At 39.9% G+C, this 17,863-nt stretch overlaps 2 protein-coding genes across 12 annotated transcripts in view; one reads left to right on the forward strand and one right to left on the reverse strand.

Annotated features, from left to right (window-relative positions):
- LOC144521044 (membrane-associated guanylate kinase, WW and PDZ domain-containing protein 1-like) overlaps positions 1–12,003 on the forward strand; it is a 97,557-nt gene extending 85,554 nt beyond the window's left edge. For 9 of the 11 annotated variants that reach the window (XM_078255273.1, XM_078255276.1, XM_078255275.1 and 6 more), the window contains 6 exons: positions 2,497–2,700; positions 3,934–4,021; positions 4,154–4,214; positions 6,745–6,888; positions 7,027–7,165; positions 8,777–12,003. In XM_078255273.1, the coding sequence (XP_078111399.1) occupies positions 2,497–2,700; positions 3,934–4,021; positions 4,154–4,214; positions 6,745–6,888; positions 7,027–7,165; positions 8,777–9,870 (1,730 nt within the window). In that variant the 3' untranslated portion in view covers positions 9,871–12,003. The remainder of the gene's footprint in view (positions 1–2,496; positions 2,701–3,933; positions 4,022–4,153; positions 4,215–6,744; positions 6,889–7,026; positions 7,166–8,776) is intronic. The other 2 variants (XM_078255277.1, XM_078255284.1) reach the window with 1 other exon arrangement.
- A 2,117-nt stretch (positions 12,004–14,120) lies between these two features.
- On the reverse strand, positions 14,121–15,179 carry LOC144521045 (rhodopsin). Its single transcript, XM_078255286.1, has one exon. It carries the CDS (start codon positions 15,177–15,179, stop codon positions 14,121–14,123), a length of 1,059 nt encoding a protein of 352 aa, XP_078111412.1.
- Positions 15,180–17,863: the final 2,684 nt, after the last annotated feature.

Consider the following 17,863-nt stretch of genomic DNA (forward strand, 5'->3'; position numbering starts at 1 on the left):
CTTTCCAAGCATGTAGAGAACTTACGGTGGCCTTCAGTTAACGTAAAAACATGAAACGCCCTCTCTAGAGCCAGTGTTTGGTTTGTCCGTTCTGGGCTACTGTAGAAACACGGTGGTGCAACAAGGCAGACTTCGTGGAAGAGGACCTGCTCCCTATGTAGATGTATGTGCTCATTCTAAGCTAACAGAAACACAACAATTATTAGTGTCAGGTGATAATACACTAATGAAAACATAATTAAGAATATTATATTACATTTCTGCCAATAGATTCCCTTAAATCCAACACACTGCTCCTTTAAGACTTTTTAAATACATTCCATGTCCTTTTTTTTGATTAAACTAAATTCAGTGCTTTCTAAGCCTTTTTAAGACCTGCAGATACCCTGAACAATCCGATCTCAAGAAACCTGAGAGTTGGTGCATGAAACCCCAGTCCCAGTCCCCTATGCATTCCTCCAGAAAAGAGCATGTCCACGCATAAATTAACCTCTGAGTGAAAATGAATGATGCCATCTCCTGGCAGAATTACAATATAAGAAATGTACCCCTCATTGAGTTTTCTGTGTTTTGTGAATAGCAGGCAAGTGTTGTTTGACAGGAGTGCACTTATTGCCACAGACACGAGGTCACAAACCTACTATCATGAGTTTAGGGATGAAGAAATCTCCTCATGTGCAGAATGCACTCCCTCAGGATCAGGCTGGCTACAGCTTTCTCACAAACACCATCATCACAGATTCATTCTTCAAAGCTGCCCTTACCAATTCATTCAGCATGTAATTGAAGTCTACTCAGCACACTCCATAGCTGTCTACACCATTTACGTATCACGGCAAAACCGAGAATTGCATGTATTAAAGTTGCTCAGGCATTGATGAGGAATTGTAGATGTCCTCCTCGAACAAATTTGGTATTAACCTCTGAGTGATGAATTTCTAACACCAATGTCATTCCAAGGTCCCGTGTATAGTTAGCCGTTATGATGATATACTGTGGTGTGTCACGGGCAAAATACCAGAATGGATGAGACGTTAGCCACACTGACTGCCCAGGGAAAATGTAATTGATCCCATGGTCTAATGGTGTTATTCTGCAAAATGCAAGAATTAATATGTTTATAGTGACACCATTGAGAGTGCTATTCAACTACCTTGTCTAAATGTCTCCTAGTTCTTTTGAGTTTCCTGTTTTTGCTGCTGCGTCACTACGCTCCCCTGCTCTGCTCTGTCACTATTCCTCTTGGGACGATGAGATGAATGGACTTAGTGCTTTCATGTGTTGATCTGGAACCGCGCTATAGCATCCTGCGCTCACTCTCCTAATGGATTCCAACCATGTGGGACACGAGCTGAAATCTGACCGAGGAATGTGTATTATTAAAAAAACACAACCTGGCTCTGAGGACACTTCCAGGTTGTTTGTCAGTCCTGAGGAGAGCAACACAGTTGCAGTTGATTCAATCTCCTATACATCATGGATACATAAACCATTTTTCTCCAGTCCAGCAGAGCCCATCCCCCCTCTCATCCCCTCCTACTATGACCTGGGGTTGTGGTTGTGCTTAGCAGATTGGGTATTAAATCCTGGGTACTTGCCACATCCTGTAATGTCCCACATCTCATTATTTAGATAGAGTGACAGGATACAAGCGCATATTTCAATCAAGACAGACGGAGGGAAGCTGCGAAGTGAAGTGAGGTGATGTGATAAATATGGATGTTGCAAAAATACTGGATGGAAGGAGGAAGCGCAGGGAGGAGCAGAGATAAAGGGAATGAGATGGAGGGAGGGTGAGGAGAACTGGAGATCCCCAGGGTCTGTTCAGAGCTTCTGTGTAAACAAGATGTGCAGTATTGAACACTGTCACTCAGGTGCAGCTCGTATTTCTTGCAGTGCTTGCATTGACCACATGACTTGTACAATAAGCTGTAGGCTGCACACCTCAGATTGCTCCTCCTTAGGAATTCTTATCATTTTCTGAGCTGATCAAGATCCCACAGCACAATTACCTGAATGTCTTACACTGCAGCAGAGTTTGTGTGCTCATTGATCTGTGGCAGGGAGGTGTAATCATGACCCATGACTACACCTCGTGACGTGACCATTGTATTGATAGGCTGTCAAGCATTAGCTACTGTGACCAGTGGCAAATGATTCACAGCCCATTGATTACTACGTCAGAGGATGTGGGGCAGAGGACAGATTCTGCATTTCCCCACTGAGCCCATTAAGTGACATCATATAGTTTTACCCCCCTTTCTGAGGCATTTAGTATTTTGCATGTGTACTGATTGCCACATGTTTTCTGAGGTTGAATTGGTGATTTGGATAATTAACCTTTTTTCCATCTCTTTCTCTCTGTCTTTTCTTTTTTTCTAAAATATAAATCAATATAACCAATCAACACAATCAATCAAATCATCACCACCCACTATTCCTAACACACAATATATACGCAAACAAAACAAACAAACATGTATGTTAACATAAAAGCTGGAAATGCTTGTGTGGCCATGCCCCACAAAATAGGACGCATCATCGAGGGCAGCCCGGCGGACCGCTGCGGGAAGCTGAAAGTAGGGGACCGAATATTGGCTGTTAACGGCTGCTCCATTACCAACAAGTCACACTCGGACATCGTAAACCTGATCAAGGAAGCCGGGAACACAGTCTCGCTCAGGATCATCCCAGGTGATGGTAAGACTTTTGGCTTCCAGCCTCACATGGCTGTTTCATAATGCACCATGATATGACTTATTCATGGATGTGGTGGGAAGGCAAGTGCACCGCTCCTTTTTACAGGCAAGAGCACTTCTCATCAGGGTGTGAACCCTGGTATGTCAGAGAGTCATTGAGTAGGAGTAAGGTAAAGTAGCCCCCCAGAAAGCTATTGTAGTACTTCTACAAGTCTCTCTCTCTCTCTCTCTCTCTCTCTCTCTCTCTCTCTCTCTGTTTCTGCTGTTTGTTTATATTTTGTCAGTTTGAAAGGATTAAAAACACTGCTTACATTTGATCAAGTACTTCATGTTGGTGTTAATCTCTTCAGCTTAGTTTCAGAAAGGAAATTTAACTGCATAATATAGAAGCACAAGCATTTGCGACCTAAAGCTCCACATTTTTGGATGAAGCATGTCAAGTGCTGAAACAAGGGTGCTTGGTACTGGCTAAGCCACTGGTCAACCAATGAAAACACTTGAGCAGCACTGTAATGTAATACCCTCCAGAGACACAGAAAATGAAGCGCAATTAAGACCGGGGGCGAGAGAGGTGGGAACAAACTCCCCCACACACATTAACTAGCTCGCTGGCTTGTTTCCTAGTAAAAAACATGGTATGGCCTTGTAATATGAATGATGGCATTTATTGGTCCACCTTATACTCATTTCAAATATCATGCAAGATGTGTGTTGCTACAGTAAACTGTTCACCTCAAAAATAATGAGAGGTGGCCCTGGGGAAGTCATATTTATTGGATTAATGGGGGGAGGGGGAGTAAAACACAGACAGAGCTGTACTCCTGCCAGTGTCAGAGGAAACTTATGTGTGTTGCAGTGTTCTTGCTCGTAATATGATGGAATTGAAGATAGGCAAGTAAAGACAGTTGTCCTTGCTTTGTCTCCCTCCTGGAAAAGCATGAAACAAAATGATGTAAGTCATGAGTTTTGTTTTCCCTTTATTGGGTTTTTCTTTCATGCAGTTGGGGCTAGTGTTGTCCATGAGCAAATAGCAAATGACAACATCACAGGCAGTTAGCATCAGGTTGAATAGAGTGGCCTGTGGGTGATTCAGTGGACTCTTCTGGACAGTAACATGTTGTTCTCCAGTGTCTTTTGAAAACACAGCTGTAGGCAAATGCATTTAACAAAATCAGTCACTTAATTTCAGCTCAGTTGTTCTTTTTTTTAATTTGATTTGTGTGTTTCTTTGCAGAATCTTCCAATGCTTCCCTGCTGACTAATGCTGAGAAGATAGCTACCATCACCACCACACACACACCTCAACAAACCACAGAGTCCCGGTAGGTGATGATGCATCCATCATCAGCATCGATTTTTTTTTTTTTTAAATATGCATAAATGCAGATTACTTTCTAGAATGTATTCTTTAATACAGCACAATGTGTATTCATATGAGTTTCTCTTTTTTAAAGGAATAACTCAAAGTCGAAAGGAGCTCCTCCTCCTCCACCCATACAAACTCAGACAACACAGGTAAGAATAGATATTTTCACTTCACAGATAATGATCGTCTGGATTTTACATCAGTTACAATCCAAAAGATCAGGCACCATAACACTCACTATAGCAATAAACAGAGGAAAGCTACTGATCATAAGTCTATATAAAGCCTTTTTTATCTGAGTTGCCAAATAATGGCACATTTTCAGACAGTCTCTCCTGGAAGGCATTTATAGTGTTGCACTCATTTGTTCACTTGAATCGTGACAGAAACAGTGGTGTAAAGAATGCAAACAGATAGCTAGAGAGTTTAATTATGGCCAATCACGGCGTAAACTGGGTAGGAATGTTGGGTTTTTGGTTTTGGAAAGTTACGGAAATTGTCGGACAAAGGGTTTCTGAAGCTATTCAACCATAAGACAAGCACTTCTGATGAAACATACTGTACAGGCAGCTTAGACGTCAAATGTACATCATTGCTAAGATTTGCATGCATACATGTACTCGGCCAGTAAATACTAAGGTCCTGCAGATCTTTATTTTAAAACTAAGTTTCATTGTTACGGTCTTCCTGCTTTTTCGTTTCATCAGTATAACATGAAGTATAAATCTATGCCATCGTAAATAAGTAGGCAGTAGGCCTGTAGCTCAAGCCATATCTGCAATTTATCATTTCAAACTGGTAAATTCCCAAGTAAAATGAAAATTGCAAAAGTCATACCGCTGTACAAAACTGGAGATAAACACCACTTCACAAATTACAGGCCTGTTTCCTTGCTTCCTCAATTTTCCAAAATCTTAGTTGGCAGGCTAAGCAAATTCATCAATAAACACAACATACTAAATGAGAGTCAATACAGATTCAGACCCAACAGATCTACATCTTTAGCAGTTTGAGCTCATTGAAGAAATCACAAATGCCTTAGACCAAAAATAATATGCAGCTGGGATATTTATTGATCTCACGAAAGCATTCAATACAGTAAATCATGACAGATTAATCAGGAAACTTGAACGGTATGGTATCAGGGGGGTTGTTTTGAACTGGCTGAGAAGCTATCTATATAACAGGCAACAGTTTGTGAAGATGGGTGAAAACATGTCATCTTGTTTGGACATTACTTGCGTTGTCCCTGAGGGGTCAGTGTTGGGGCCAATTCTTTTTATTCTTTACATAAATTACTTATGTAAAACATCAGAATTTCTTAAATTTGTCTTATTTGCAGATGACACAAATATTTTTTGTACTGGTGAGGCCTTGCAGCAGCTTCTAGAGTTAATCATATCTGAAATTAGCAAATTAAAAAGATGGTTTGACAGTAATACATTATAGTAAAAGCAATATCATGTTGTTTGGAAATTGTAAGTCAAATAATCAAGTGCATGTTAAGATAGATAGTGTGACTATTGAAAGAGTGTATGTAAATACATTTCTCGGTGTGATTGTAGATCACAAGCTCTGCTGGAAACCTCATATAAAACACGTTCAATCTAAAGTGTCACGAAGCATCTCAGTCCTGTGTAAGGCAAAGCATGTATCGGATCACAAATCACTGCATATTCTATATTGTTCACTGGTTTTACCTTATTTAAATTACTGTGTGGAGGTCTGGGGGAACACCTATAAAAGCACACTGCAACCACTGATCACACTACACAAAAGAGCCATAAGAACAGTTCATAAAGCAGGATATTATGATCACACCATCTTACTGTTTTTACATTCCAGAGCTTTAAAGGTCATTGACCTAGTTGAATTTTAAGTTGCACAAATCATGTATAAAGCAAAAAACAGACTACTACCAGGTAATATTCAGAAGTTCTTTTTTGATAGAGAGGGGGGTTATAATTTAAGGGATAAGATTAAATTCAAGGTTCTAGCTGTTCGCACAACTGTAAAAAGTCAGTGCATTACATTCAGTGGTGTGAAATTGTGGAATGGTCTGTGCACAGAACTAAAGCAATGTCCAAACATAATCCAGTTTAAAAAAAGGTACAAGGCTTATTTAGCTTATTAGTACATTTCTTTGATGTTTTGTTCGGTTTATTTTTGAAATGTCTGAAATAAATGTCTTCATTCATTCATTCATTCATTGTTCCTTTATATGTCTCAGATGCTTTAAGTGCATTATATTAACAAGGTTTTCTATACTCCTCACTTAATTCTTACATTAAGTTAAATGTCTACAGTATCTGTAAAGTCTGACATTCAAATTAGTGAATAGTTTGATTATGATTACAATTTTGGACTTAGAGAGGAAATGTTTTTGGGAGAGACCATACTTCTGTTGGGAGGGAACCTTTGATTAGTATGGTAAGTTTTGGGTCCAGCCCTTGTGATGTCCTTGCTTAGTGATCTGTACTCTACTCACAGGCACATGTGGCATTAATTATTCATGCATTCCAGGGTATTGTACTGCCATTGACATTTTGTGAGTTTTTGTGGGACATAGCTTTATTAGTCCTGAAGTGTGGACTCACCTTTTGACTCCCTTGTGCACCATAGATTAGTCAGTCCTTCTCTCCTGTGACTTTCTCTTTATCTCTCATTTCTGTCTCGTAGGATGCTGAGTTCTACTCTGTGGACCTCGAACGGGACAGTAAAGGTTTTGGCTTCAGCCTGAGAGGAGGACGGGAGTATAACATGGACCTGTATGTGTTGAGACTAGCAGAGGATGGGGCTGCTGTCAGAAATGGCAAGATGAGGGTACGAAACCATTAAAAGCTGAATTTGTGACTACTAAGTTTATTTTTCTACCGTTTCTCTTCTTATGTCCTCTTTCAGATTATTGATGAAACACTATCAGTAGCTAGCTGTGACAATAACGTGGCCTCTCTGTTTTAGGTGGGAGATGAGATCCTGGAGATTAATGGTGAGAGCACAAAGAACATGAAGCATTCACGTGCCATTGAACTTATCAAGAACGGTGGTCGGAGGGCGCGGCTCGTCCTCAAACGGGGAGATGGATCTGTACCTGAATATGGTAGGTAAACATGTTGCAATGTTTTAGTCCTCTTCCCGTATATAACACTACTAATGCCAGCATTGAAATCTTATTGTTCCAGCTGTACACGCCGCAGTCTAGAATAAAGGCTATTATCTGCTTAGTGCATCAGAGCGGCATATTCATGAATTTTATTACTGTAAACAATAAACATTTACCAAAGACACTTTCTGATCTATACATTTAAAGTGACTTGTCATAGTTTCAGCACAAGATTGAGCTGTCAAAATGTATTGATCAATGAAGGAATGGTTGCTACAGAAGCTTGTTCGGTGATTTATACTCTATAGGATCTTCAGCACAGATGTTTTACAGCTGAAGAAATATTCCCTCCCAAGAGGTGTATGCTCTGCTGATGGATTATTCCTCTCACAGTTTGAGCCATAGTGTTGTATTTCTAAGCATTATTTTTTCTGGGGTTTCATTTTCCAACGCTTTCCCCCCTCTCAGATTGATTTGTGACACTGTATAAAGTGTAATATTTTCTTGTCTTTCACAACAAAGCCCTTCTTCTCTCTATTAAAATGCCTTGTAAAACAGCCTCTTGTCTGTTGTATTTGTTTTCTCCTCTCTATCCCTCCTTCTTTCTCTCTGATTGTCTCTTGTTGCTGGGCTCTTCCTCCTCTCTCCAGCGATGATGGCTCCTCATCTCGCTGTTGGTACAATGAGGAATGACAAGATGGGAGAGCCCTGTTTCTACCTAATGGGCCAAAATCAGACCACGGTTTGTAGCCAAAAGTCTGTCCCAATCCAATCTCCCTGTCATCTTTTTCCTTTCAATTTTATCCACCCTTCCGTTGAGCTCATCCCTACCTGAATCCCACTCTGTGTGTGTTTGCGCGTGGGTGTGTTTACATAGTGTGCATGCTTTATGTCTTGTCATGCCTGAATTAAACTTAATTTAACTTCTGGGAATCCGTACACGCACAAACCCTCCTCCGCCGCCAGCCCCACACCAGATATTTTACTGGGACTAATTTAATGCCACCTCACATGCTGCTGCCATAGCAACCTGTCTCTAATTTGACAGACCTGTAGCCAAACACACTCTTGTTTTTTGCTTTGACTTTGTTCTTCCCAATGATGTCACACTGAGTTGTTCACCATTTTATTTTGAATGATTTCCTAGGTGTCTGCTGCGCCATTAATAACCCCTGTCCTACACTTGCCGATGTGTTGCCCCTGCCGTTGTTGCTGACATCACCTTGTGTCTCAACCCACAGCCCTATAGAGAAAACATATTGAAGTGATATTTTAATGATTGAAGTGATTTATCACTTCAATACATTTAATGTTTATAGATGTAAAGCGGGTTAAAAGAGGGTTACACATCAATTTAGATTAGCCTGATTGTTTCTAAGAATATATACACAGTATATGAAAGAGAACATGTATGCATGATTTCCATAAATCTCTGCATTGACTTTTTGTCATGTCAATGTAAGCGCTCACATGAACCAACAAGGAAAGGCATGTCTGCTGAACACAATACATGTCACATGTTATTGATGTTAAAGGTTTCCTCAACCTCATTCCTCTTTTAACGTATTTCTAGTCAACACGCTTCTCTTCCTTTCTCCTCTCCTGCAGATGGCAGCAGTGACGGGCACCCTCCCACACCCGGGGCACAAAACACTCCGGAAGTGAGAACGCTGCCACCTAACAGCCGATATCACACCTCATTGGAGTCCAGTTATCCACCAGACCTTCACAAACCATCACGCCAGGAGGAGGCTGCGTGTGGCCGAGACAGGGATAGAGCTGGGTCAGATCAGATGGACTACCAAGGCCGGCAATTTAACCCCCACCATCATCACACCTGGAATAACAATCACAGTCAAAGTAACCCCAGACAACAGTCTCCAGATAACAGTAACAGCAGTAGCAGTGGCAACAAGAAGAATCGAGGCCGCAAAGTCAAGAAGTCTGAGTCGGAGAGCGGCATTTCTAAACTCCTAAAGACTTTGAGGAAAGACAGCTCTGGGAAGAAGGCTGCAGCTGCCGAGAAACTGAGGGGGCGAGAGCTTTCAAGCAGCAGTTCTACTTTGGACAGGAGGTTTCGTCAGCAGCGCCGTGGCTCCCTTGACCGGTCTCCAGCACTAAAGCGGGCTTCATCTCCTGATCGTCGTCGGGCCAAATCGATGGACCGCAGGGCAGAGCGAGCGCATCGGGACCGTACACCTGAGAGGGAGTACGATGATGGCGGGTTCCTCGCAGTGACCCCTGAGCACAAGTTCTACGAGCGGAGGCTCCTCAAGGACTCGCAGATGGCAGGGCGAGTCAGGGAGGCCTCAACACCTGAGCGCACCAACAACAACGGGGATTCCTTGTCTCTTTCCAGGGGCCGTACATGTGATAGAGCCACAAAGAACGGCAACCTCCTGAGAGACTCTTCCTCAGAGAGGAGGGAGGAGGGATATCTGATGAACGGGACACCGGAGCGACGAAACCGAGTGGAGCGGGACTCTTCCCCTGACAGCAACTACAGCCGGGATGAGCTGAACTATGCAGCAGCACCCAGACTGAAGGACTACTACGGCATGATGAAGAACAACGCTGCACACAACAATGCTGCCTACAACAACACAGGCCATAACAATAACACAGTAGGCCACAGCCCAAACCAGCTCCCTGAGCCCAAGAGAAGGCTGTACAAAGAAAGCCCCAAAGACCTCAGCATCTAGAGCAGAGATCCCTCTCGCCACTCTCTCCTCTATCTGTGCAAACTATGTACCATACACTGGAATTGGACTTCTGAGGATACTAACTCTTGTGCTTTATTTGGTCGACCGGTTTATTGATTAATTTGATTGACTTAACTACTTGTGATCCCATCCAGAGATTCATAAAACAGCAGGAGTACAATCCTTCTATCAGTTCATACTGGTGGTTTTGTCATTGTTATAGTTATTTTGAACATAACTGTACAACATGTACTATAGTAAAGGTATTGTATGTGCCTGCATATAAAATCAGTGATATTGCTTTTTGTAGGCATTGCTGAATCTAGATATTTGTTCCCCTTAGAAGTATAAAACATGCTTCCAGGTGTGGTATCTTCTAACTACTAAGCTTGTTTTTAACTTGTTTTTAAATGTCTGTACCATTCCTGAATTGCTTTACTGAACAAACTATAGCACAAGACACTGATGGTTCACAAGAGCTGTGACTTCAGACAAAAATCTAAATTTAAGATCTGATGGTAAAAGTAGATAATTATATAAATAATATATTACTTATTTGCATTTGCTCACTATTTATTTTTAATTTGGCACATATCTTGAGCAAGCTGCATTCCTTGAGGACCAAGGTAGAAGTGCACACTGTACCTGGGAAAGCATGCTGTACCCTTACTTGTGTTGCATCCTTTAAATGTGTGGCAGCTCACCCTCTTTGCCTATACACGTACACACTAACGGAATTAAGAGAAGATGACAGACAGCTGATGAGAAAACTGGCAACGGTGTTATTAGTTTCTCTCTTGGAGTAGGATTTAAAAAAAAAAATGTTCCTCTGTGTGTACTGATGTAGCAGGGAAGGAATCTGACTCACTTTTAACTACAGGCAAAACTGTTCTTGTAGATTCTCCGTTGCAGGAAAATGAGAGTTATCTAAATTTGTTGCTCAAACAATTTCAATTTAGTACTTTAGATGAATCTGCATTATGCCACAATACCAGCTTGAAGCTGCCATAAAATGTGATTTTTCAGATATGCCAAAAAATAAATTTAAAGGAAACAAATGTGTAAATTATCCCTGTGCAAGATGCATGTGTAAATTTAAGTGTAGTTTAACCACTTTATCTGATAGCTCTGAGCGAGAATAATCGATAAGGAACATGCATTGTAATCCCACAGTAGTTGTTAGCCCTGTCCTAATGTTGATAACCACATTTGCGCACCGACCGCCTCCTGGGTCCTGACACAAAGAGCTGATGTGGTTCCTTGAGTTGGTAACAGGCTATATGGAGAGTCTGGGTACAAGAGACGACCAATCTGCCATGCTGAGCCATGCTGTCACACCACTGAAGTCTGACTGCTGCTTTATAATCTGTTTTGTGTGTGTTCTCGGTTTTATGTTTCATTAATGAACTAAAATATATTGGATAAACCACAACAAATGCATTGTTTGATCACTGTTGTCGCCATGGTACTGTATTAACAAAAAAGAAGAAGAAAAAAGAAATCCATTTAAGAAGTTAACCTGTTGGCCATCCTCTGTAAAGAATTTTTCCAATGTAACTATTAGAAACCTGTAAAGGAATAAAATGTTGCCTTTTTCTTGTACAAAAGATAAATTTATGAAAAACCTCAGCAGTGAGGAATGTGATATTGTGTTTATATCTCTGAAATGGACCTGATGATTTATGGGAAATGTTGATTTACTCTGGATCAGGTATGTAAAGACATTTTAAAATGAAAGACTGTATTTGGTCAATCAGAAACTGTTTGATGGTTTGAATCTATCTCGATGGTTAGCCTGCCTTTGTATTATAAAGCACTTGTATGCAGTCTGTGTTCTTCAAGCATTATTTCTTGCAATGTGCTCCAGACATAATGCTGTCCCTGTGTTGATAAAAGCAGTACATGTATATGGGCCAATCTTTTTTATAAAACTATGCATATATAAATACTACATTGTTCATAGCTTTATTTGACCCATGAAGCTATACATAACATTAGTCTAAGTACAAGTAGATGTGGACTTATCCAGCTTCTTTCCTTGAGATGGATTACAATGTATATGTAGCTGTCAAAAGAAGTCTGTGAATGCTATTTTTATTATCAAATAAAGTTTTCCATACAAATTCAAAAGGATTTCATATTTCTGGACAGCTTTTTGTCAGTAATATCTCTGGAGAGGCTTTTAAGTTTGTTCTATCTTTTTAATCAAATCACTCTGGTGTGTTAGTTATGGTCACACTACATTTTCATATGCAGCTTTAGAGACTTTTGTTTTATTGAAGATTAACACTGGAGGAAAATAATACTACATTAAATAATGTACAATGGTTCACACCATTATACACTTCAATTAGTAACATGGGAATACAATGGTGTAAAAAAACTTAGTGCAGTTCACTGAATGGAGATGTAGTACAAGCATAGCTGTCTCACTCCATACACAGTTTTCGTAATTGTTAGGAAGTTACACCCTGTGCTGCAATAACACTAATCATACCACTGATATACTTCGTCATCTTAAATGGTGCAATATAATAATAATACTACAGTAAATATAGACAAATAAGGCTCAATGGTGTTTTTTGCCTCCAACGGCGCCTTCCAGGCAGCTAACCCTAACCTTAACCCTAAACATAACCATTGCCACACTGCCTGGGAGGAGACGTTGGGGGCAAAAAACACCAAAGACCACAAATAAGTGACACTATAGAACTAAGTAACTGTTTAGAGGGCTGATTTCTGGATTCTTCTGAATTTAAAGATTATAACTGGTATTTATTTACAAAAAGCTAAATTATATCTCGTCTTTGTGAACAAAAATTCCCAAGGTTGCCATCTGTCCAGTATTCTCCAAATACCTTCATTAAACTTTTTCTTTTTTAGTGCTAAATTTTAAGCAGCAAGTGATTGATTTTTTCCCCCTTAAGCTTGACTCCAGACTGCTCAGTGAGTATATCTGTATTCCATGAAAGATCCAACGTTAACATGGTTGCTATAGCTACGCATGAAGGTCATAATGGGAGAGATCTTAGGGTCTTTGTTTTTTTCTAGTCTGGCATACTGCAGAACCAAGAATGGAGTAAAAGGAATTGCATCATCATATGAGTTCCTGTCATTCATCATACCGGTACAACTCATCATATCTTTCACAGAGTAAATATAAAGCAGGATTCTTGAAAAACAAGACAGCTTTAAACCTGTGGAAATCTCAAGTGAGTCTATACTTATTGATAAACTATCTGCATTATCTATCCTCTGTTAGGACTGCAGTAGTCACTATATAGTATTACTGAATTGATGTATTATAACAAATTTTTTTTTTCGAGAAAAACTCTATTGAGAAATGTTGTGCAGCTCTCCTGATGATTCCTCCAATAACTGATCCTTCTGTAACACTTTTCTTTAAGTCCCCTTATTGAGCATTTATTAGCTGCATAAAAATATTTAATAACTAATTTATAACATAAATTGTTTCCATTTCATAATCTATGCATCAAGGTGTCTCTTGATAATACTGTTATCCAATAAGTCTTTGTCTCCGTTAACTTAATTAATGTGATCATTCGTCATCAGATAAAGTTGGTGTTGTGTCATGTGTAGATTAGTCACTGATTAATAGTCATAATCCCTTAGGTAGGTCAAGTACTAAATTCAAGGTGTCCTGTGATTGAAATCAGATTACATTAGCATTGTAGATGCCTCTACAAAATTCAAACACTGTTCTTAGTTTTTGTCTGTATTATCAAGTTATGTAGCAGAAGAGCAGTAGTCACTACAATAATAGCTCTAATGTAATTTTTTTTTACTCAAAACATAAATGCAGTATGAATAGGTTGTTTACATTTATTCATTTATACTACAGGTATTTGAACTTTGCCACCCAAATTATGAGTAAAACAAACGGATGAGTCATTTGCAAAGTGCGTTTTATTTTACGTTGCCTTGTTTATATGCCTCTACATTCAAAAATAAGCCAGTATTATATAGGATCCAACTGTAAAAGATTACATTTTTTCCCTTTACTCTCAGAAAGAAAAATCTCATAAATTTTAAGTTGGATATTCTGTACAAACAGGAACAACTTTGTAATGGGCTGACCTTTCCTGCAACTGTCTTTAGGTTGAACCAACACATTTGTAAAAATACAAAAGGAAATGATTTCTGTAGACATTAGTCTTCAGTCGTTTCCCGGGGGGCGCAGAAGTCTTCTTCTTGGATAGTGGATCATGGAGCCTGTGTTGACAGCTCTTTTATGCAGGAGACACAGAGCTGGAGGAGACAGAGGAGGCCTCGGTCTTCGTAGAGGATGCTCCCTCCTCCTCCTCAAAGGGATTCTTCCCACAGCACAAGGTGGTGATCATGCAGTGGCGGAACTGCTTGTTCATGCAGATGTAGATCACTGGGTTGTAGACAGCTGCAGTCTTGGCAAAGAAGGCCGGGAGGGTCATGAAGAGTGGTCCAAACTCAGAGCCCTGATTTGTAAAGATATACCAGGCCACACTGGCATAGGGTGTCCAACACACCAGGTAGGAGATGACCATGATCACTACCATGCGGGAGACTTCTTTCTCAGCCCTCTGGGTGGTCTCAGACTCCTGCTGGGCAGCAGCCGCCTCCTTGACAGCACAGAGCAGACGGCCGTAGCAGAAGAAAACGATAGTCATTGGAATGATGAAATGGCAGAGAAACATGTAGATCACAAAGGACTCATTATTAAAGCCTTCTGCACGTGTGTAGTAGTCCACCCCACATGAGCACTGCATACCCTCAGGGATATAACGAGACCAGCCAAGTAGCGGGGGCCCAGCACAAGCTAAGGCCATCACCCAGGTGAAGAGCAAACCCATGAGTGCGTGGTTCTCCCCAAAGCGGAAGTTGCTGATGGGCTTGCAGACGACCACCCACCTTTCAATAGCCAGAACAACCAGTGACCAGAGGGCAATCATACCACCGAGTGTAGCAAAGAATCCTTCCAGATTGCAACCAAGGCGTCCTAGGACGAAGTAGCCGTGCAGAGAGGTGTACAATGTTGTAGTGAATCCTCCAAACACCATGAAGAGGTCAGCCACCGCAAGGTTCAACAGGATGAAGTTTAGGGGGGTTCGCAGCTTCTTGTGTTCGATGGTGACGTACAGAGTGAGGAAGTTGATAGGGAAGCCAAGAAGGATGAGCAGGAACATGTAGAGACCCAGGGCAGCGTAAGCTGCTGGGTTGACAAGGTAGTACTGAGGGTATTCATAAGGACTCCGGACAATGCCGGTGGTGTTTACCATAGGGACATAGAAATATGGTCCCTCTGTGCCGTTCATGGTTGCGGCTTGCTGTTACAATCAGCCCTGTTGTATTGTTTCTTCTGGCTGTTCTGGAAAGTGATGGAGACGGACCCTGCTACAAATGTACCCTAGGTGGCTACAGTCTGGCTTTTAAAGGCAAACCTTGGATTATCACTTTCCAAATCTGTCAGCACAAAGTGATTTAGGCCACAGATAATATCTAATCCAGCCACGACTGCAAACATAACTGATCACTCATCAAGATATTAAGGTTACACCTGCTCATGCCTATCATGTAGATATAAATTAACTGCTTATTTTAAAGAATAATATCAACATGTTACCTCATGTTTCATGTGTACTGAATTTGAAAGATACTGTACTATTGAGGGTGACTGTTTCCGTGCACAGGAGACAGTGCATGTCTCCCCATATTTGTGTAACTTTCCTCCAGGTGCTCCCAATTCCTTAAGCAAAAACGTGCAGGTGGAGGGGATTGTAGCCGCTGATTCGCTCATACTGTATGTAAATTTGAATTTAAGCATTAGTGTCAATCTGTTTTAGCTGTGCAATGGACTGGTGACCTGAGATGTCTGCTGGGAGACACTCAAGAATAGAGCTAATTAGGTAAACCCAAAATCATTTTGTAAAATAAGTGGGTATTTTAGGCAACTTTACTTAGTGTGACCCAAGGTAGGGGTGTAACGATACATCGATCTGGATCAATATATGGATTCAATCACCACCTAACCAATATCATCAATGTAAAGTAAAAATATTGATACATATCATCATATTTAAGATGCCCCTTATTTAGAAATTCCAACCTTATATTTATTAATTTTTTCATTGAAAAGAACAGTTTGTTTTTTTATTTAATTGTCTGAAGGAGCTCAGTAATAAAACTGTTAAATCATATTTTAGTTGCTTTTTGGTGAGTTGATATAAATGTAACCGATTGTGTTAAATGGGCCTATATCATCACATATTGATCACAGGCCCCTGAATTGAATGAAAATCGTATTGTGGCAGACTTTTTCATATCAGAAAATATTGTATTGTTGTCCAATAAATCAGTATAATATTGTATCGTCATAAAACTTGTGATTTACACCCATAATTCCAGGTGCATAAGAAAAGTATCTATGAATTCTATTTTGTACAATACACCAAAATCAATTAATACTGGACTATAGTTTACCATTCTGATAAACAGCAAATATGCTAGTGTTTTCCTGAGGACAAATGTCTCTTAAGTAGGGCTACAACTAACGATTATTTTGATTATTAATTGATCTGGCTTTTTTTTTTTTTTCTTGATCAATTCCTCAAGCAGTGATGTTTTCATGAGCTTGTTTTTCGTCCAAACAGCAGTCCAAAACCAAAATATATTCAATTTTCTGTAATATGTGACAAAGAAAAAGCAGCAAATCTTCCAACCGCCATCAATGTTTGGCATTTTTGCTTGATGAAACATGATGAAATTATGAATGGATTACCAAATTAGTCACCAATTAATGTATCTGTCGATCAACTTGCTGTCAATGCAGCTCTACTTCCGAGATCTCTTTATTTCATCTAAGTTTGTATACAGTATAATTCTTATATCAAAGAATGACTCATGGAGTAACAACCCAATCCTTTTGTTTATTTCTAAAAGTTGAACTGCAATGTAGGCCAAAAAGAGAACCTACATGAATTAAAATCATTTTAGCCAGTACTGCGATACAGGCTTTGTTTAACCTTGGAAATACTTTACAGAAATTAAAATATCTTGCACAGGAGTGTCCTGGCCAGGATAGAAACAGAACATAACAGACCTTTAAAATGTCTTAAAATATATCATGGTCTCTTTATCATGGTATGATTGTGCGGGAAGAGGTCAATTTTCTGTATGGTATTGAATGCAGAGGCAGTGGTGTTGCTGAGCTAAGCTAAGCTCAGCACTTTCCTAATGGGTGTTGTATTAAAGAGATTTGGGGCTTATGTGTTACTCTCACAGGCCTGTAATGGATTTAATGTCGTAGAGGGTCATTTTCGCTTATAGGATCTTGCCGTCTTCAGATGTGATACTTTATTTTCTTTCCTCTTTTTTTTATTCAAAATGTTTTTCCATGAATGGGTAGCATGTCAGAATAATGCAACTGTATAAACTTTGACAAACTATGAATTAGTTACAGTATTTCTATCTGGACACTGGACACTCATTGAAAGGGACGTTACAGAGATTTGGACTGTTACTGAATTTTTCCTCTATGCTGGAGGGGTGCGAAACAGTTGTTTAGCATTTGGTGTTTTATTAGTTCACTATTTTAGTTGTTTACTATTCTACTAAAATTGTATGTGGTTAGCAGTATCAGGCGGCCATGGTGGGAGAACAAAGTTACTATACAAATAATCTGTACTTCTTTGTATCATAGGCTCTTTTTTTTAAAATGTACTTATGCTCCTGGCATTTAAAGTTTTTCTTGATTTTCTCGAATAATCATTTGGCTTATAAAACAGCTAAAATCAGTAAACATCAGAGCACAAAAGGGACATCTTCAAATAGCCCTTTGTTGTCCAACTAACAGATCAAAAGTACAAAACAAAACACCTGCTGTGAACTTGCTCTTTCCACCGGAGTACAAAGACTACAATAAAATCTAGGCCTATATGAATCACAGATATGTTTCAGATACTGTGAAAGAGAAATACTGTTGCAGAGGAGAAAACATATT

Source organism: Sander vitreus, chromosome 7, assembly GCF_031162955.1.
Source record: "Sander vitreus isolate 19-12246 chromosome 7, sanVit1, whole genome shotgun sequence".
NCBI classification, from domain to species: Eukaryota; Metazoa; Chordata; class Actinopteri; order Perciformes; family Percidae; genus Sander; species Sander vitreus.

Coding starts and splice junctions, on each gene's coding strand:
- LOC144521045 (XM_078255286.1), bottom strand. CDS start 15,179: ATGAACGGCACAGAGGGACCATATTTCTATGTCCCTATGGTAAACACC.